General features: G+C 30.6%; 4 protein-coding genes across 4 annotated transcripts in view; 3 read left to right on the top strand and 1 right to left on the bottom strand.

The window, feature by feature from the left end:
- The first annotated feature begins 1,233 nt into the window (after window positions 1–1,233).
- On the top strand, window positions 1,234–4,658 carry Klp68D (kinesin-like protein 68D). The gene is made up of 3 exons (XM_065501214.1): window positions 1,234–1,553; window positions 1,656–2,376; window positions 2,641–4,658. Exons 2-3 carry the CDS (start codon window positions 1,712–1,714, stop codon window positions 4,373–4,375), a joined length of 2,400 nt encoding a protein of 799 aa, XP_065357286.1. The 5' UTR covers window positions 1,234–1,553; window positions 1,656–1,711; the 3' UTR covers window positions 4,376–4,658.
- Window positions 4,659–6,682: 2,024 nt separating this feature from the next.
- Trs23 (trafficking protein particle complex subunit 4-like protein Trs23) lies at window positions 6,683–7,620 on the bottom strand. Its single transcript, XM_065499655.1, has 2 exons — window positions 7,384–7,620; window positions 6,683–7,309 (listed from the first exon to the last, which is right to left on the bottom strand). Exons 1-2 carry the CDS (start codon window positions 7,556–7,558, stop codon window positions 6,825–6,827), a joined length of 660 nt encoding a protein of 219 aa, XP_065355727.1. The 5' UTR covers window positions 7,559–7,620; the 3' UTR covers window positions 6,683–6,824.
- A 1,281-nt stretch (window positions 7,621–8,901) lies between these two features.
- On the top strand, window positions 8,902–10,472 carry PrBP (Prenyl-binding protein). Its single transcript, XM_065499720.1, has one exon. The coding sequence runs from the start codon at window positions 9,015–9,017 to the stop codon at window positions 9,492–9,494; it is 480 nt and encodes a 159-aa protein (XP_065355792.1). The 5' UTR covers window positions 8,902–9,014; the 3' UTR covers window positions 9,495–10,472.
- A 4,010-nt stretch (window positions 10,473–14,482) lies between these two features.
- LOC135951202 (zinc finger protein 37) overlaps window positions 14,483–21,869 on the top strand; it is a 38,562-nt gene continuing 31,175 nt past the window's right edge. Inside the window, exon 1 of the mRNA XM_065500803.1 lies at window positions 14,483–14,778. The gene's annotated coding sequence lies outside the window, so the exon portion shown is untranslated. The remainder of the gene's footprint in view (window positions 14,779–21,869) is intronic.

The raw sequence follows: 21,869 nt of genomic DNA, 5'->3' as shown, positions 1-21,869 counted from the left end.
CCACTGCGCTGCCCACGTCGTGAGCCGCTGAAATGAGCAACAAATTTACTCCGAATCATCTGGCTCACATCAATAACAATATACACACACGCCGTGAATTTCTTATTGGATAGATTTTCTAATAACGAAAAACACAATATAAAAAATGGTTTTGCTCATTCAGCGGCTCACGACGTGGGCAGCGCAGTGGCATCGATTCATATATTTTTACCAAAATTCGTGACGGTGTTGCCACATTGTCTTAAAAATAAACATGGAGTTGTCACACGCCAAACGTAAAAGGTTGAATATAATGGTGGTGAGAAATTATATAATGAGAAAAGGAGTACATATTTTTAAACTTAAGAAAATTCTTTGGAAAATAATAATTTATACATGTTATTCTTTTGGATTAAACTCATTTAAAGTATAATTCGATAAATATGTTTCTTTGTTCATATGTATGCCTGCTAAACATGTTCGATAACAAAAAGTGAATACCAAATATTTAAAATTGTTATAGAAATACAATCATAGAATTATGTTTTGAAATATCAGAAGATATTATTCATTATTTTGCTAACTACTTATTGATGGAAAAAAAATAAATTCTCGCAATAAATAAAAGTAAGAAAACTATAACTTTTTTTAATTCACGCCAATTCTTTCAGTTTTTAAAGCAATCATATTCTGTTGTTAATGAGGTCATATCAGTTACAGTAGTATTAATCGAAGCAATTTTTAACAGTTGACTTTGGATCCAATTTTGTTAAGGTCATAGATAAATACGCAGATCGGAGACTCAAAGAACTAACTCCTTTATCAAAAACATAAGTGGTAAGAATGTATTAGTAAAAAATACTGTTTAAAAACAAAAACAACAGTCGTAAAAAAAATAATAAAAAAAATTTAAACTTGTGTAATAAATTAAAAAAACTAAAAAAAACTCGTTCGTTTCAATATATTTGTTTATATTTTTCAACTTTAGGAAACTATAACTAATACTGATATTTTAACTAGATTTTATTTTTCAAAATTTTTGTTAAAAATTCTGTTTATTATTTTTGTTTGTTTTGTTACCTATAAAATAGTTTTGTTTAGCTCTATATCCCCAATAAGAATTTTTCCGATACTTTAATTTACTTTCAACAATAATTTACAATAACAATTAAGAAATCTGCATGACAACCGAACACCCTTAAATTAGAAAAACAGTCATAACTTATTGTGAATGATTACAAATAATAGAAAAAAAACACACATACACTCTGACAAGAGCAAAGAAAATAACATTATTTTACCAATTGGTTGTTAATTTTCCTAAAAACATTTTGATAAATTATTTAAAATTACCAAAAATTTATACAAAACTTTACAACAATATGTGAAAATGTCCATAATTTAAAGAAAATAAACAAAAAATCAAAATATATTTTAGATAAACTGAAAAAAAGAACAAAGAAATCCAAAATTGGTGTGAGGAGTGGAATCTGTGAAAAAGTTGAGTAATATAGTGGAAACTACTTCAATAACAAGGTTAAAGCAACTGGAGTAGAGTATTAAATAAAGAAAAGGTAATTATTTTTTTGAAAATTGTGCTAGTTTAATTAATATTTTGGAGATTTTTTCAAGAGTTAACAAAATTATAATGTTATTGATTTTTAACACTTTTCTAGCCTACGTTTATTTATTGTCAAGTATTTGCCTTGGTAACATTTAGTTGTTGGGCGGTATGAGTGCTAGATCACGCAGACCAGCTACGGCTAATAGTCAAAGCCTGAATGAATGCGTACAGGTGGTGGTAAGATGTCGTCCCATGAGCAATAGGGAACGTTCAGAGGGCTACGATGAGGTCATTGGTGTTTATCCCACTCGTGGTGTTATTGAGATTTCCAACTACTCGGACTCCCAAAAAGAACAACGTAAAGTCTTTACCTATGATGCTGTCTACGATGCCGGTTCATCTCAGACTACAGTCTACAACGAGATTGTATTCCCCCTGGTCAGCTCGGTATTGGAAGGTTATAATGGTTGCATTTTTGCCTACGGTCAAACGGGTACTGGCAAAACCTTTACCATGGAGGGTATTAGAGGCAATGATGAATTGGTTGGCATTATACCGCGTACGTTCGAACAAATCTGGCTGCACATAAATCGTACCGAGAATTTTCAATTTTTGGTTGATGTTTCTTATTTGGAAATTTATATGGAAGAGTTGAGGGATCTCTTGAAACCAAATTCAAAGCATTTGGAGGTGCGCGAAAGTGCTTCAGGCGTTTATGTGCCGAATCTACATTCCGTAACGTGTAAGAGTGTCGATGACATGATGAATGTCATGAAGGTGGGAAACAAAAATCGTACTATTGGTTTCACCAACATGAACGAGCACAGTTCAAGGTAAGAAATGTTTCAATGGCTTTTTAAAAAGTAGTATTTTAAATTGTAAATAAATTAAAAAAAGCAAATCATTTTAAAAAAATCTTTAAAATCTGAATTTTTAAAGATTTTTGAAACAATGCTAACTGCAATTTTTAAGGAAAAATATTCAAATAAAATAAAGTTTTCAAATAAGCAGTGGCAACTACCTCAAATCGACACAGCCGAATATAACACACTTGCCTGTTACTGTCTGAATTAATGACCGCACTTTCTACTTTTCAGATCTCATGCCATTTTCGTGATAAAAATCGAAATGTGCGACATTGAAACCAACACAATTAAAGTGGGCAAACTAAATCTCATTGATTTGGCTGGCAGTGAGAGACAAAGTAAAACGGGTGCTTCAGCCGAACGTCTAAAGGAGGCTAGCAAAATCAATTTGGCTCTCTCATCCTTGGGAAATGTCATTTCAGCCTTGGCGGAGAATTCACCACACGTCCCCTATCGTGACTCAAAACTAACACGTCTCTTGCAAGATTCCTTGGGTGGTAACTCTAAAACCATAATGTTTGCTAATATAGGACCCTCAGCCTATAATTACAATGAAACTTTAACGACCTTGCGTTATGCATCCCGAGCAAAAGCTATACAAAATAAACCAATTAAGAATGAAGATCCTCAGGATGCTAAACTTAAGGAATATCAGGAAGAAATTGAACGTCTTAAGCGTTTAATTGGTTCCAAACAACAACAACAACATCACGTTAAAGTAGAGAAGCCACCCAAGAAAATTGTCAAGAAACCAAAGGCCGAAAGAAAAGAAAAGTTGCAACCCAAGGAAATGGATGAAAGTTTGTCGCAAACCGCCTCCGAATTGAATGATGTCGATGAGGGGAAAGATGAACCGGAATCCGATAAAGAAAATGAGGTCGAAGAGGAGGTGGCCAAAACAAATGAACAATTGGAATGTGAACGCTTGGAAACGGCCAAACTGGCAGCAAAATTATCGGAGCTTGAATCCCAGATGGTAAGGGGAGGCAAAAATTTACTCGATACCTATAGCGAAAGACAAATTGAATTGGAAAAGAAGCTGGTGGAGATAGCAGACCGCAAGAAGCGAGAAATTGAAATGCAACAAAAATTGGAATTACAAGAGGAAACGACTTTGGAAATAAAAGAAACCGTTACGTCCATGGAGCAAGAAGTGGAATTGAAGAAACGCAAACTCTCTAAATGTTATGCCAAATATTTGGCTTTGCAGCAAGAGCTAAACGATTGTAAATTCGAGCACAATCAGGATTTAAGAGAATTGGAAATGGCACAGAACGAATTGGTTAAGGAACTGAAAAGGCAGCTTTTGATAATAGACAACTTTGTGCCCGTGGAGGTAAAACAACGTCTGTACACCCAAGCCAAGTACGATGAAGAACAAGAGGAATGGAAATTTTCCTCCTTGCCCATTTACAACGATGGCAGCTATAATAATAAACGTCCCGTCTCTCACCCCCAACGACGCAGACCCATTTCCGAATATGCCTTGCTAGAAGCTAAAAACAATACCTCAGACTCAGCTTTGCGTTACAAAAGCGAAAATATTGTCAACTATGAATTGGAAATGCCCTGTCGCACTACCCAGGAATACAAAACGCCCAAAGTGTCGGCCTCTTTGCAGGCGGTTTTGGCCCAGGCCATGCAAACTGGCGATGATATCGACATTGTGGACAATCATACCAACTCCATACGCAGTCGCTTGGAGAGCATCATAAATGCCAGTGCTAATGCAGCAGCAGCCGCTGCTGCCGCCGCTTCGTCAAATATTAATGGTCACGGACCGACTGCGAATACAAACGGTGGCATAGCCACACCAAATGGTGTGCGTAGTATTAAGACTAGTCGTGCTACGGGTATACCTCCAGCTTCAGCTATGGATTCGAACAGACGTCCACCCACTGGACGTACCCTACCAAAAAAAACAGGCTCGGCTTATCCCAAAGCCAGAGGTCTAGTCACTAAATGAATTTAAGTTAATGCTCTACTTTCTATATCTCAATTATTTAGTATTTTTATGCATTTTTTTTTTAATTTTTTCATGTAAACTTTAACTTTACACTAAATTTTCTCTCTTTCGCTCTCTGTTAAGACAATTAGTGCAATACGTTTTTTTGTTTTACATTTATATGATTTTATAACGCTTTTTTATTTCGCTTATTAAGCTTAATTTATATTTATTTTAAAGCCACTGTGTTTTAATTTCAATAAAACTGCATTTTTTGTTTGTTATTATGTAGAAGTTTAAATAATGTGTTATATTTATATTGTAAAAAGCTTTTTATTCCTTATCATGAGTGGTACAGTTACTTATAAGTTTGTAATTTCGTTTGTCATTTCTACATATTTCATTAGCGACCCCATAAGGTAACATGTATATTCTGAAGCCCCCAAATATCTTACATACATGAATGTTACATCAATATATCCGCTATAGCCTCTTTTAGGTTGATATTCAAATGTGGCACACAAATGGCTGAGATAAAAAAGCAAAAAACCAAACGACTACATCGATTTTTTATCTATATCTGGATTACTAAGTCATTAACATAGATAATATGTATCTCTAATGATAGACGCTTTAAGGCCTTTTCCAACGATGAGTATAACGCCATAGAAATTCGGTCCGACAATGAGAAAAATATTTTTAAACAGATTTTTTTTTAAGCACAGACGAATATAGCTCTCATATTGAATTTTAAATTAGTTTAACTTCTCTTGTTATACCATCAAGGGTATAATTTCTACAATAAACATACCACATGTGGGTAAGTAGGATATCTGTGTGCTTCTGAAAACTTATTTTAACTAACTGACATCGTTATATCGATTTCCATACATAAAAGGATTCAGAATCTCTGATTTATAGGGTCACAAATGAATATTGTATAAATTACAAACTGTTTTCTAGTCTTAACCAGATAACACATTAAGTAACCTCCTTAAAAACTCCAACCGGCACCTGGAGTCATAAAGAAGGAAATTATTGCAGGCTGAAGATTCAATAGAGTCCTGAATGGACAATTCTAATAAGAACACATGCTATTGAAAAAATCAATTATTTTATGCTTCACTGATTTAGTTTCCGTTTGTAATTTGAAATCAACTTTCCGAAGCCTCCAAATAAATTACATACACGATTGATACATCATTACATCCGCTATAGTCCTAGTTAGGATGATAATACAATTCGGGAAAATTGGCAAACGATTTGGATTACATAAAATTGTTTTTTACCCTAAAATAAAATTTCAACCAATTATTATTTTTCATCAAAAAAATTAATTTTGATCCAAAACTTTTTTCAACAAACAATTTCTTGAATATACATACATACCACATTTGGGTCCCTAGGATATCTGGGGGCTTCGGAAACGTATTAATAGAAATCATTATATCAACATGCCAACAAAAGTATTCAGAATCTATACAATCACCCTTATCGTGGTTGGCGTAAACGTCTTACGCCTACGACTGTTTCGTACTAGATTAAAGATAAAATGCAAACTGTTTCTTTAATCTAGTACGAAACTGTCGTAGGCGTATGACGTTTACGCCAACCACGATAAGGGTGAATATACATATAGGGTCTCAAATTAATATTTATAGAAACTTAAAATTGATTGGCAAACTTTTTTCTAGGCTTAATTAACTCCATCAACCAAACGCCTTAAAAATTTCCGCTGGCAGCTAGAGTCATAAACAAGTGAATGATTGCGATATCGACGAATTTATGAACATCTGTATATTCAATAGAGTCCTCAATGAACAATTCTGATGAGAAAGCATGATATTGGCATAATCAAGTAAATAAACTCTGAATAGTTTAAACGGACAATAAATAGGCAATTAGTTTAACAAAACGATCGATTAAACCTAAAAGTTTTCTTTATAAATCTGTTAAAACTGGTAATCAAATATGTGATGGAAATCGATTTCGAAAACGAAACGATTTGAAATCGATAAACGATTATTTGGACTTTGATACTTTTGAATTCATTTTTATTACTTAACTTTCCTAAATTCTTTTAAATTAATAGCTATATACCACTTAGGGGGTTATATATTTCTATAAATAAATAAGCCTTTGGTTAAAAAAATATTCTTGAAATCTATCGAAATTAATCACATCTTTTCAAATCGTTGGATTTTCTTCACATACCTGAATATTTATTATTTTTTTCTCCACTTTGCCTTTTTTATTTATATGATTCTATTATTATTTATTGTAGCACAAAATAAAAACAAAAAATACAAAAAACCCAACCAATAGTAGTTTGTGTTTCATTTCAAATAAATAAAAAATATCTTTTATTATGGAATCATAGTTTAACTAAACTTAAAACATAGTTAAATAATTATTTAATGCTCTTTTCAGTTTGTTTTATTCAAGACATGGGCTTCAATTAAAGCTCTACTCATTTCTCTAAATTATTAATCCCCGTCTTTTCGACCAAATCTAATAAAGCCTGCAGCTTATTGTCAAATAATTCACAACGTATAGGCATTTCCAGTGAATAAAATGGATTTTTCAAAGCATAATCTGAATATAATTCATAGATTTTGCGCAACAATATATCCATACCATTCAGACCCGTTTCACTGATAACAATAAACTTAACACCCGTCAATGTTTGAAAACAGTGCAGCGTAAATGTATCCGCCTCTAAAATCTCAATGCCCGAAGATTTGGGTTCGGGACTCAATTGACTGGCAATGGCAAACAGGGGATAGAACATACTAGCCAAAAAGATTTTCTCATTGGTTGTCATTTTAGGACGGCTAAATTTTAAGTTTATGGGATAATTTTCGGCAGATTCCAATACTGTTTTAACATCACGGCCATCCTCCAAAGTAGCACCGTTCACTTGGCCGCCATTAACAGCTACCAAAACGTGTCCAACTGTGAAAACAGAAAAATAATAAGCTTTATTAAAGGCAAATTGTAATACAATTTAATAAGGAGATATGTATTACCATTAATACCATCTTTACGATTAAATGCCACTGTAACCTTTTTGGGATTGTAATCTAGCATGAGATCTAGGGGATACGTAAAGGTTTTTTCATGTTCTATACGTGGCACATTGTTGTCCAAGTTGAATATTAGACCTCCAGACTTACTAACAATATATACACCGTATATAATCATTGTTTGCAATTATTATTACTAATTTATTTAGTTATGCTAAAAAAAAGTATTGTAAAAAAAAAAACAACAAATATTCGATTTTTTTTAAACAGCTGGCGTTTGTTTATTTTTGCTTATCCCCATTGTTTGGAGCTGCCATATTGGAGTTAGTTATAAACCCCCCTATAGTGCTCAAGGAAACCCTATTTAAGAATAAATAACCCAATAAACATTAAGGAACTAATCAAGCATTGACAAGTTTATTCGTTTGCCTATTAACCCCCGACGACACGCGTTATTTTTATTTCGTAACATAAGAAGTAGATAGATTTGAAGAGGTATGTACTATAAAAAGTACACATCCACTCATAGGATCCATTGTGATACCCTTTAGTAATATAACTAGGTGTGAAATAGCCAGTCTATTCCCCTGATAAAGCCTAATAAATTTCCTAGACATATCTGGCTATATCCCCCAGTTCATCATGAAATCTTTTGCCTAGCCATCCTTGCCTGAAACCTTGCAATCTAGGACAGTTACACAAAAATTTAATTTGAATTCTTGTATGTAGACTTTATTGGGCTACTGTACATACAATATGATGCCGCTCCATATGATATTTGTGGCCTTTAGAAGGCTCCAATCAAAAAATGGAACAAATCAAGATCCGCGTAACAGTTTGTATTTTCATAATTTTTTTTCTGTTAATATTCAAATTTTCTGTATTGCCGACCTTCGGCCGGGTGAAGGGACTTTTAACTCTGGGGTGTATCGAACACTGGCTTCGCTAAAATCACTTTTTCTGTATATCAAAATTTTCTGAAGTACTGTCATATAAAATCAAAAAGGAATTTTTGGTTCACAATATTAATAAACTGTACCATATTATATATCATATTAAAGGTATTGTGAAGCACTATTCAATGATACCCATAACGATCAGTTTGTTTTCCAAACATATGAGAAATGTAATATTATATGTATTGACTTTAAATTCATATAACTCTTAAACTAAGAGAGAGCAGGGAAAAATATTAACGTTTTAGTGCTTCTAATTATGAAAGCTATCAACACCAAAGAAATTATAAAAATGCAAGCTGTTTCGCTGATCTTGATTTATACCCAACTATTTCGAATAGTGACAAAAAATTAACAGACTGTTAAACCTTAAAAAACTGTTAATTTCCGAACAAGATGATTAAGTAAATTTAAACAATGTGTCGCTGTCAGTTCTGTTGTGTTTATAAAAGGTATTTTTTTACACTTTCGCGATAATACAATATTTTATGGTCTGGCATCTCTATTTTTTGACATTTGTGTTTGGACAGCTGTCTTTGACAACGCATTCGTAGTAAATTTTTTTGTCCAGCTACTTTTGCTAGCAACCAGCAAAAACGAAAAAACCAAAATTTTTAACAACAATCTAACTGAAAAGTTATAAAAATCTAATTCAAAATTACGGAAAAACTGGAGAAAATGGGTTCTGATGACGCTAGCACCGTTTCTAGCGATAGTGGCGAACGGGGTGAACGTATACAGAGGGGGTTTCAAATAAACTATATGATTTTACGTGATGCTGACTCAGGTAAGGTCATCTGGCAAGAAAATAAAGATTTTTCATCACCAGATGCCGAACATGAAGCCCGTGTACCCGTCAAAATACTAGATTTAAGGGCCGTTTCACGCGAGATCAACTTTAGCACCATTGAGGCGATGGAAAACTTTAGACTCGATCAAAAGGTCTTATTTAAGGGACGCATTATGGAAGAGTGGTTCTTCGAAATGGGCTGGGTGGGAGCGAATACGACCAACACCTGGCAGTCGACCATTGAAGCCGCACCCGAGTCACAAATGATGCCTGCTAAAGTCTTAAACGGAAATGTCACCATTCAAACCAGTTTCTATGACAACGACACACTCATCACCAAATCCGTGGTACGACTTTATTATATTTAACTTAATTATGGACATGTAAAGATAGATGGAGATAATGCGAGCATAAAGTCAAGAAGCTGAAACATTTGTTCTGCAGTAACAAAAAAAGAAATATGAAAAGACCTCAAAATAAACGCCCACACATTTTACACACAACACCAAATTCCATATATGAAATTTTGTTGTCATCATTAATAAATCATCAAAGTTGTCAGAGCTGTTAAGGAATTCAAATGTGAATTAAGAAAAGAAATCCAGTGTACGAAGATTCTGAAAAATAATGAATTTTAGTTTAAAAATTAAAGGAATTCAACACTGAACGATTTTGTTAAAATATTAACATTTGTTGGGATTTAATTCTTTAATAGTTCTGTTAAAATCTATATTCAAACGATCTCGTACAAATAATAAAAATATAGATAAATTGTCAATATTTAAAAAAAAAAAATGTACTGTTAGTGCCCATGTATGTATCAGCTTTTAATTCAAGATGCTGAGTTCTTTTGGTTAAAAAATTGTGTATTTATTAAAATATGATATATTTTTTCATGCATTTCGTTATTATTAATAATTTTCAATACGTATTCTACTAATTATAAAAATCAATATGGTTGCATTTTCATGAATATAACCTTTAGATATGATTACCATTGCCATAAAACTAAATACAGATAGATATATTATATTGTTCTGAGATTTGATTTTATAATTCTACTCCCTATTTAGATTCAATGGATTTAAGTCAGCATGTTAATTCTGACTAAAAACCTGCAGATCTATTTAGTATGGGAACAGAGTTAATATGTATTTGTTTAATTTTATTAACACTGATTTTGTTTTTAACTATAAGAAGCAATTAATAATAAAATAGTTATATAAATAAATTAATATTATAATTATTTATTAATATACATATTTGTTTCCTTATGTAAACTAAAAAATAAATAAATAAAAAAATTATTCTCAAAATATATAATTTATGTTAACCTAAAAAATAAATTGTTATTTTTTTGTATTTTAACGTTTTTAAAAAGGACTGTATTGTTTATATGGTGGTTTCGGTCCGTATTGTCAATTACCGCATTCGTGATCGAATGAACTATAATGTCGATAAGAAAATTATAATAAAATACGAAAATTACGATCAATTTCACTTATATCAGATATATGTATGTATGACTTTCAAGAATTTTGGTATTGAAAATAAGAACCTTTTTTCCATAAGTAAAACAGTAACAAAATTAAAAATTTGAATATGTATTTTATACAGGGACCGTAACAATTATGACATTTATAATAAAAATCACAACATAATTGTTATTTTCTGAGTTTTATTTTTTTTGTCAGAAATAATTGTTATTTTCTGATTTTTATTTTTTTTGTCAGAAATAATTGTTATTTTTGATTTTTATTTTTTTTGTCAGGAATATTTGTCAGACTTTGAGTTTTATTTTTTTTGTCAGGAATATTTGTCAGACTTTGATTTTTATTTTTTTTGTCAGAAATAATTGTTATTTTTTGATTTTTATTTTTTTTGTCAGATATATTTGTCAGACTTTGATTTTTATTTTTATACCCTTCACCACGAGTGGCAAGGGTATATATAAGTTTGTCATTCCGTTTATAATTTCTACATTTTTCATTTGCGACCCCACAAAGTATATATATTCTGGATCGTTATAGATAGCGAAGTCGATATCGCCATGTCCGTCTATTGAAATCAACTGTATGTTGAAATCAACTTTCCGCAGCCCCCAAATAACTTACAAACATGATTGATACGTCAATATATCGGGAATTCTTCCGGCTCGGTTGCCATTTAAAATCGAGAAAATCGGCCCACAAATGGCTGAGATAACGGGACAACCTCGATTTTTGGCCTATTTTTGATCTATATCTGGATAACTAAGTCATTATGACAAAAAAATTTTTTTGGAAACCAAAAAATTTATGACAAATTTTTTTGGTAAAAAAAAATTTATGACAAAAAAAATTTGTTGTTAAAAATAAATTTATGACAAAAAAAATTTGTTGGTAAAAAAAAAAATTTATGAACAAAAAAAATTTTTGTTAAAAAAAAAATTCGGGTTAAAAAATATTTTTCCCGATTTTGACCCATTGTAGGTCAAAGCCTTATATACATACATCGTTGCAATGGACTTTGAAATATCTATCATTAGATATCCATAATGCCTATATTAATGACTTAGTTATCCAGATATAGATCAAAAATAGGCCAAAAATCGAGGTTGTCCCGTTATCTCAGCCATTTGTGGGCCGATTTTAAATGGCAACCGAGCCGGAAGAATTCCCGATATATTGATGTATCAATCATGTTTGTAAGTTATTTGGGGGCTACGGAAAGTTGATTTCAACATACAGCCGAATAGACGGACAGACGGACATGGCGATATCGACTTCGCTATCTATAACGATCCAGAATATATATACTTTGTGGGGTCGCAAATGTAAAATGTAGAAATTATAAACGGAATGACAAACTTATATATACCCTTGCCACTCGTGGTGAAGGGTATAAAAATAAAAATCAAAGTCTGACAAATATATCTGACAAAAAAAATAAAAATCAAAAAATAACAATTATTTCTGACAAAAAAAATAAAAATCAAAGTCTGACAAATATTCCTGACAAAAAAAATAAAACTCAAAGTTTGACAAATATTCCTGACAAAAAAAATAAAACTCAAAGTCCGACAAATATTCCTGACAAAAAAAAATAAAAATCAAAAATAACAATTATTTCTGACAAAAAAAAAAATAAAAATCAGAAAATAACAATTATTTCTGACAAAAAAAATAAAAATCAAGAATTTAAAAAGCATGTTATTTTATGAAATTATAGTTGAAAACAATCAAAATGGTATGCTTGACTTGACTCTCCGATATTATCCTGTGATGGCTTTTTTCCTTAGAAATTTCAAGAATAATTATTATTTTCGGTCCCTGATTTTATACAAAATTTTACATTAGAATCAAGTTTGTTTGTTCGTTTGTTCTTCTTTAAGTTAAATTTGGCCTAAAAATACCGCCATCAGCAAATCTGGCTTACGCCCTTTAAGAGTCTCCTCCAGGAATTACCACATCGACCTATACCTTCGTATAGGAAGCCGGAATTCTCGAACTCAACTCCTGAGTTTTATGGTCTCCACCAAAATCCAATATGAGTTTTGTTTGGTACTCCACCAGTGTTCCAAATTGAGTTTTGTTTGGTACTCCACCACGACAAATTATAGGTTATAAATTATAACCAAAACGAATGCATGTGGTTAATGTGAAAACTTCGAAGAACCGTAACGCGGTACAGTTAGACGACGCCAACCATCAACCAATGCGAGTGAAACGCAATCCCTCGAAGGCAGCGAAAAAAGGACGGCCTGATTGCCCTTAAACGATAATGGCAATGACGCGCGAGTTCTTCCTCCACCCAGAGCTGAATTACGAATGTAGAATCAAGTTTGTTACTTTATTATTACTGTTTTAGTTTTGTTACATAGTTCAGAATATGGGATCATCACAAGGTAATCATATGTTACTGTTATTTTTAGCATTGAAATATTACAGATGGGCTTTTAGAATGAAATGGAGATTAAAACGATTCCGTCTCAGAAATAAATACCCTTAGGCACTTCTTGATACGATTTTAATATTAAAAAATAAATTAAATCCGAACTATTGACACAATCAAAACAGGTGACCTTCGTCTAGAGGAGAATAATGAAGAGTACAAACTACAATTACAATTATGTAACATACTTCTTAAATAGTCGTTTAATAACTTAATTTTTTTCCAAATCACTTGGTAATGCCCTTTCAGCATTTTTCATTGCTTTTCCAGATGTTCTTCTTCTTGATGAGCTTCAATTTTCTTCTTTTGTCGGTATTCTTTCAACGTTGCGCAATCTTTTTCTTGCTTTTGTTCTAAAACATTTTAATTTTTGTTTAAGCCAAGCGTCGTTTTCGCATCCTCTCAGCAGATTTTTACTGTTTTTCCGTAAAAATACCTTTAAGAAAGGCTTAAAATTGTTTTAATCTGCGCTTTAGAAATATAGATTTTTTGGCAACAAAAAAATATATTTTTTTTAGCAAAATTTCTAAATTTTATTTTATAATTCTATTGCGGAATTTCGGTTTTTTCAGTTTATTCAATAAACTAAACCATTTTGGAGTTACGCGAATATATGTATGTTGTACAACCTCCTCTATTTTCGAAATACCTGTATATCTCGAAAACAAAAGCTAACCTAAAAAAAATGTTTAGCACCACTGGATTCAGCGTAATCGAATTAGTTTAACCCGCCGGCTGCCTCTCTTGACAGAAAAAAGTGTCAATTTCGTGCACAGTGAAATTATATTAGGATATTTTTGTGATTTTATTTTTTTAGGGATGTAATATATATATTTTTTTTATTCATGACGGTGGTTGAAGACAACTCTTATCAATGTTCTATCACAAAGTATACAGATGTTTCAAGACACAGGATATATATTTCTCTCGTTCTTTCAGAACTGTCTTTTGTTTATATATTTGCTACGTGTAAGATATAGCGGTTTACTTCAACACACAATAAATTAGGTAACAAAACTGATTTTTGTTTTTTGAAACATCAAAATTATCACCTCTGTATACTTTGTGGTTATGTTCTTGTTCGAACAACATTGTCAGAACAATTGTTCGGACAACTCTGTCTGACATAAAATTTAATTTTTCACACAAATTACCACCATTTTTAAAAATTACAAAGAAAACTATGAAGATGAAAATACACATATTTTCCCCAAACAGAAAATCATAAACAAATTTGTGTTTGTAATTCTGGCCCAGTGGGGGCCACGCGACAAATTCATGTGTGTACAAGAAATTGTTCGCTGCATGAACAAATCGATGTCTAGTCAAGACGTGGAAATACTGCTACCAAATTTCTCCCCAATTTTCATGAAACCATAAAATTTCCCCTTTTACCACTGAAAGTACCAACACTGTTACAAGAAAAACATTTCATTGACAACTCTTTTTTTCACTCGGTGGTTCGCACTTTTGTAAACAAACAAAACAAATTAGTATGAATTTTTAATAATAATAAACAAAAAACAAATAAAAACAATAACAAACAAGTGCAATCTAGATAAACGAGTGGTAAAGCATTGCGATGCATCACAGTAAAGTAAAAGAAATCCTAAATTAGTGTAAAAATTTTAAAATACTTTGCAAATATATTGACAACGTATAAGAAAAAGAAGAGAGATAAAGCGGATAACTAAAAAAAGAAAAAGTTAAAAAAACAAGGTAGTACACAAAAAACAATAAATGAAATTAAGAAAAATACTTATATTTAAAAGACAATAAATCTATAGATCGAAATATTTTGTTAAATTGGTATGCTGTGCTTTGAATGAGATGTTATAAAAAATACTATAATTGATGATTAATTTCCTCTCCCTTTGCTCAGGCTTTTTAGCGTTGCTCGATTTGTGAGTTCGACAAATTCGATTTTTGCCCCATTGTTGTAACAACAATCACGTACAGCGGCGGTAAAATATATAGAAAATTATAAACATTAGGATGGCCCAGTTTATAAAATGGAAAAATAAGTTGTCGATATTTCCAACTAAAATGAAAGTTTAGTTTGTTTGAAGGGCTATTTCTCAAAATTTTTGCGCGCGCATATGTATTTGGTGAGCTGATCAAAGGTTAAAAAGGTCCTTTTTAAGGCTTTTATGATTTTTATCATATTGCAAAGGAAACTTGAAATATTGGTATCATGTGAAAGGTCTTTGAAAAATGCTTTCATACCCATATCTGAATTCTCGTTAATGTAAATTTAGTTGGCGGTGTATAACGACTTACAAATTGACGGGGGTCAACGTCGATTTAAGTAAGTCCGTATTCGACCTATATATTCATAGAGGAAGCTGAAACGCTTAATCCTTGTTATTAAAATCAAAAGTGATAATGGTATACGTCGAGTTATAAATGGTACTCCACCAATTTACGATTTGAGTTATAAATTGTACTCAGATCAGGGTTTATCCAAATTAAAATATAACACGGTTGGTGTAAACGAAGTAGATCAGGAAATATTATATGAAGCCCATAGTTGGGGGTAGTGCACTAAATATTAATTGAAATAAACATTCCACTATCACTAATAAATACATTATTTTCTTTTAGCCATTTTCAAATGAATAAAAAATCTCACAGACGCAGCTAGCTACAAAGTAAAACAAAATCAAATTATGAAATTATGGGCTTTATCATAACAAAGAAGTAAAAGTCGTAGGTATACTTTTGCAACGCTTCATATGTAGAATATTGAAACAATTTCAAATTTAACAAACAGTGACCATAGTTTTTAAACATTTTTTATTGCAGTTATGTTATACCCTGTTAAATATATGCAAGTGGTAATTTTCAAAGATTAAACTTTAAATATAAAATTAAATGTTTAACTATTTTTTAAATCTGCAAAAAAGTATGAAATTTAAATTTTTTCTTAATACATTTTACCCAGGTTTTAAAACTTCAATATATGTTAATATTAACTTTTAGATTATGAAAATTAGTTCTTAATCGCAATATAGTCTAGAAAGTTTACAGAAACAATATTGAATTAAAATAAAAATATTTTTCTTTTTTTTGTAATTGTTTGTTATTTTTAAATTCTGAATGTAAATTCCTCTATACTGTAATTTTTGTTTAACGTACTTTATTTTTCCTAACCTCTACATGAAATACCTGACTACAACATATATTTTCAAATGGTAATATATGTAGTTTTCGAAATATTGCAACTTTTTCTGTGGTTTTGCTGAAACTTTTACTTTTAATTATCTAATTTGTGTTCTTGCCTACCATAAGAAACCCTTTTTTATGTTTTTCTAAAATTTTAAGAATTTCGATTAATATTCAAAGTCAAATAACCAAAATGCAATAAAAATAAACAAAAAAATATAAGTATTTCCAATGAGATTTTTAAATATGCGAAAAAGTGTGAAATTAAATTTTTTTCTTAATACATTTTACCCAGGTTTTAAAACTTCAAAATACATTTTATGTTAATATTAACCTTTAGATTATGAAAATTAATTCTTAATCGCAATATATTCTGAAAAGTCTACAGTAATAATATTGAATAAAAATATTTCTTTCTCTAGTTTTATGTAATTGTTTGTTATTTTTAAATACTGAATGTAAATTCATTTATTCTGTAATTTTTGTTCAACGTAACCTCTACATGAAATACCTGACTAGAACATATATTTTCAAATGGTAATATACTTTTTGAAATATTGCAACTTTTTTTTTAATAATCTAATTTGCGTTCTTGGCTACCATAAGAAACCCTTTTTTATGTTTTTATAAAATTTTAAGAATTTAGATTAATATTCAAACTCAATAAAGAAAAGTAGAAACATGAATAAATAAGATTTGTTAATAAGTCCTGTATTCTAATTCTCAAAACTGATGAAGATATTTATAGTGATATATCTACACAGACAAAATACTGGCTATACATTCTGTCAATGAAAGTAAATGAAAAAAGTAACCACAATTTTAGACCAAAATAATAATATTTATCAAATAATACTATATTTCTTTCATAGAGTAACTTCCTTAACAAAATCTCGTCCTACCTCGTCCAACAAGGTATTTGAATTTCCAAATGTCCTCATACAATTTGGCAAGGCATTAAACATTTGAGCAAACCTAACATAAAACGAACGTTCCTAAACAGAAGTCAACTTCAGTATAAGGATCTGAAAATATACAAGTATCGAACAACCGTATTAAAAAGCATCAATAGTCTCATGTTAACACCAGTAGTACCATAATATATCACGATATCATACAAAAAGCATTGATAAAACCAAATTCGCACCATACAGTCGTCGCAAGGAATAAGTAGGACCAAAAACATAGCCTTAGTTTTCAATAGATTAACTTATTATTATCATTCATCTAATTGGATATATTAGAAACATAAAAGCTCACAATTTATTCCTTGTAACACCTTAGCCCCATGGTAGGCGTTCATATTGTTGAGGTTACGATGATTTTCGTCAAACAACCCGAATGTGAACAAAAGAGCGTAATAGAGCGTAAAAATACACACAATTCATTCAGTTTCTTGATGTTGTTGTGGATATTTTATTTTTTACCCAAAAGAGCACACAAATTAAATGCCTCTTTTTGCGTACCACTGCCTTAGCCTCTCACTAGAATGTATTTAAAACCGAAAAACGATCAACAGGTTTTTTTCTTTCTAAACTCCACCGGTTTCGGTTTTTTCAACTTTTCGTTTATTTGACAAACTGTTTAAAACGGTTAACGGGTTTTAATGAAATACATATATTCTAAAGCATAGTCCCGCAAATAGAGGCTTCAAATTTGAGTGCATGTATGGGTAAACAATAAAATATTCGTAACAACATCAAGCCACTGATTGAAATATTTGTATTTTTACTCTCTATTGTAAATTGACGAAAATATTCGTATTCTGGACAATACTAGCGAGGAACTATGTTCTAAAGCTCATTCAAACATACATATGTACATATTTATGAAAAACTATGATACCATTTTTAAAAATATTGATTTATTTCATAGAAAAACATAGCATTTGACAATATTTCGTAAAAGATATAAAATAATTGCATAAAGATGATAGAGCCTTAAGAATTCGAAAATGCTATATTTCCGAAGATTTAGTAGACAATTCTTAACACAATTCCTATTAGTGTCCACAAATAAAAATAAATATAAGGAAACCTTTTTCATCTTACATATATAATTATTCTGTACGTGTGTTAGTAACTGAACTCCTCCTTAACGGCTGGGCCGATTTCGATGAAATTGTTTGTGTGTTTTTGAGTGAGTCCCTGGATCGTTTAGATTCACAGTTGACCTATATAGGAACAATGGGCATGGCATCTCCCATACAAAGTAAAAATTTATTATTGCATATCTGGAGTACTATTATAGTGGGAGTCTTCAAACTTTGTGTGAGCTATGGCAGAGCAACGTTTGTTGGGACAGCTAGTATTAAATAAAAATTTAATATAAACCGGTTAACCGTTTTTTTGAACATAAAATCAAAAAAAAAAAGACAATAATCAAAACCGGTTTTTTCAAAAACACACATTTTCGGTTAAACCGGAAACCTGATTTTTGGACACTCTATCTCTCACCTCTAAACAAAAACAATATGTAAATCATCAGCATAACCAAAAGAAACATATGAAGCAACGTTCATACAACAAATAAAATTATTGATGTACATATGAAAAAGAATACGGAACCCGAAGGCACTACACTCCTAATAGGCAAGATACTAGAAAATCTACCATCAATAGAAACATATTTACTTCTATTACAAACAGAGTTGGGGGTAGTGCACTAATTTTTAACTATCACTAATAGTTAGTGGTAGTGTAAAATAATTCACTTAGTTTTTTAATGTTTAGTGATAAGTAAAAAATATAAGCCTCACTCAATAATAGTGATAGTGTAGTTAAAATTTTTTAACTAATAATATTTTGAAAATAGTTAAGTAATTTTTTTTCCAGCCTAATGAAATAATTTTTTCTACACTAAAATTTTTAGTTAAACAAAAATATTCCTGCACTATTTTTTTCAACAAAGAAATGTTTTACTCTATTCATAGTTTAATATTTTAGGAAAAAACCTAATATTTTAAGATGTCCTATCGAAGTCCCAAAAATCAACAAAAAATACTTACGATGATGGTGATACAACTTTTTTTTCTTTTTATAAGTAATGACATTTCCCTTTCTTTTTAAAGCATGGGTATAGTTGGTGTATCTTCCAATGCATATATAGGGTCCATTATATTGTCATCGCTATCAAAGTCTGTATTTTTCATTTTTAATATATCTTTTAACAAATTAAATCTTGTAATGTCCTATAATTTCTTCAAGTCATTATTTTTATTTAGTTTTTTAAGTCAAAATTATTTTTCATTATATATACAGTGACGGACATTACAATAGAATCACTACCAATATTTAATTTAAAACCGGAGCAATCATAAGGATTGGTGTGGGCCAGAAAATATAAAAAAGTGGCAAAATGTGTAGTGGACGGACGAAACGACCATTCATTTAATTGGTAGTGATGATAAGATATGGGTTAGACGTCCAAAAAATGGCAAAACCAAAAACGTTTAAACATGGTTGGGGAAATATTATTATATGGGGATGCTTTTCTTGGTATTGCGTTTGTTCAATTTATTGGATTAAAGAAAATATGGATAAGCACTTGAATATAAATATTTTGGAGAATGTTATAAAGCCACATGCAGAATGGAATATGCCCTTAAAATCGCTCTTCCAGCAAGATAATGACCCAAAGCACACGTGAGGTCTTACCAACCAGACTTAATAACCAGACTTAAATCCTATGAAATATGGTATGCAATTTCCCGATCTACATACGAAAGTTTGTTAAATTCAATCTCCAAAAGATTTGATGCTGTTATTAGAGATAATTGATATGCAACAAAATATTAAGAAAACAACGAATTCTTATGATGATTTTTTATTTTTAATCATTTTAAGACTGATTGATTCTATTTGAATGTCGCATATTTTATTTAGTCTTTTAGATTTGACATCGTTTTTAACATTAGAAATTCCAAATATTGAAAAATTTGACCTTTGACCTTCACGATTCAAAGGTTATCGTTTTCCGATTTTAGTAAAACTTTCAGAACATATTTAGAATTACAAGGACTATAATATTATGAATAGATTTTACTTAAAATTTATAACAGTATGGAAATTGGACTCATTCGCCTAAATATGGACAAAAAATTTGTTTTTCTTGAAAAACGCAAAATTTAAATCGCTGGTACGGAAAAACTGTAAGAGGTATTGACATAATTTTTTCATATTTTTATTCCCTATTTTGATCTCAATAAACCCCAATGTGATGATCGAAAAAATCTGAAATTTGTTTAACAAAATTTTTAAAAATTTGAAAATGGAGTTTTGAAACAGCCGTTAAAAAAAATTATTTTTTTTGGCCATACCTGCGAATAGGTTAACGGTATCCTACGAAGACAAAAACTCATATACAAGTAAATATGGAAATATTTTAAGTAAAAATTAGCTTTTATTTTAATTTTTCTCGAAATATCTTAATTTTTTTCCTAAATTTTTTGTTCAAGTGGCCTGAAACACGTTAATGGTCTGGCGAATTTGTAATAACTTCAATATTTTTTAATCAAATTTTGTCATTTATATCTCATTACAACGATAATTACGTACATATTTCGATTATTTTGCATTCAATTGCAAAAGTATTTATTTAATAGCAAAATTTTTTCAAAAACTGAAAAATTTGCATTTTTCTCTAATTTTGGCGATAATACAGTTTTTGGGTCATTTTGAACCAAAGGAGATACAGGGTTAATTTCCAAAAAAAAAATTTTAATGTAATATTCATTAATATAAATAAATCTACACATTTCTAGAAAACAATGCAGAAAGTTAACGAGTTTCACCTATTTATTCCATATTAATAGTAAAATTTTGCATATATCTGAACTTTGACCTCGATGCGCGTCCAGAAATCGTTGCCCGATTTGGCTCAAATTTTCAGCACTTAACATTTAGGCCTAGTGTCACAATATTCCACCCGGCACTCTTTGAAATCTAAAAAAAAAAATCGGCTGTCACTCTAATGCATATTTATTGAAAACCGTTCGGTTTCGGTTCGGTTTTGTGATAATTTATTAAATATTAAGTGTTCTATAACAGAATGATATTGAGGTAACAAAACCTATTTGTTTCGAATAAGCTAGAATCCTCATTACAATGAACCAATAAACATGAATCTAGAGACTTGTTATCCTGAATTAGTATTAATTCACAAAGGGAGACTTAATAATACTATTTATTTCTTCTAAAGGTTTATAAATAACATTTTGTATTTAAAAGAATTAATATTTTTACATCAATTTGTTTTTAGAGAAATTTGATGAATCATTGGATTAACATGTTTGTTTTTCATTTCTAAATTTAGAATTTTTCTACTGAAAATAGATTAAAAGTTAAAACCAAAAAAATCGGTTTCAGTTTTAGGCCTTGAAAAACCGCGGTTTCGGTTAAAACCGAACACGAAACTCTAATATAATATTAACTTAAAAAAAATTATATCCAAAATATAGATACCTATTATATTCACCTAAATAAACGAAATTGTTGATATCACGGTGCTACGATGGAAAAAAACTTGGAAAACGACCTAGCGTATGTTATAGGGCTTGCTGAGTACATTAGAATTTGTGTCAAAAAACACCCTTAAATTCAGAAGTTATTCTGAAGAAACCGTTTTCAGTGATGTCCGTGAACTTA

Source organism: Calliphora vicina, chromosome 2 (genome assembly GCF_958450345.1).
Source record: "Calliphora vicina chromosome 2, idCalVici1.1, whole genome shotgun sequence".
Taxonomy (NCBI): Eukaryota; Metazoa; Arthropoda; class Insecta; order Diptera; family Calliphoridae; genus Calliphora; species Calliphora vicina.
This window is presented reverse-complemented; position numbering and strand designations above follow the sequence as displayed.

What these genes read in the sequence shown, in the direction of transcription:
- Klp68D (XM_065501214.1), top strand. Translation starts at nt 1,712, where the DNA reads ATGAGTGCTAGATCACGCAGACCAGCTACGGCTAATAGTCAAAGCCTG. An exon ending in ATGAACGAGCACAGTTCAAG is followed by an intron (nt 2,377 to 2,640) that starts GTAAGAAATGTT and finishes TCTACTTTTCAG; the next exon opens with ATCTCATGCCATTTTCGTGA.
- Trs23 (XM_065499655.1), bottom strand. Translation starts at nt 7,558, where the DNA reads ATGATTATATACGGTGTATATATTGTTAGTAAGTCTGGAGGTCTAATA. An exon ending in TCGTAAAGATGGTATTAATG is followed by an intron (nt 7,310 to 7,383) that starts GTAATACATATC and finishes CTGTTTTCACAG; the next exon opens with TTGGACACGTTTTGGTAGCT.
- PrBP (XM_065499720.1), top strand. Translation starts at nt 9,015, where the DNA reads ATGGGTTCTGATGACGCTAGCACCGTTTCTAGCGATAGTGGCGAACGG.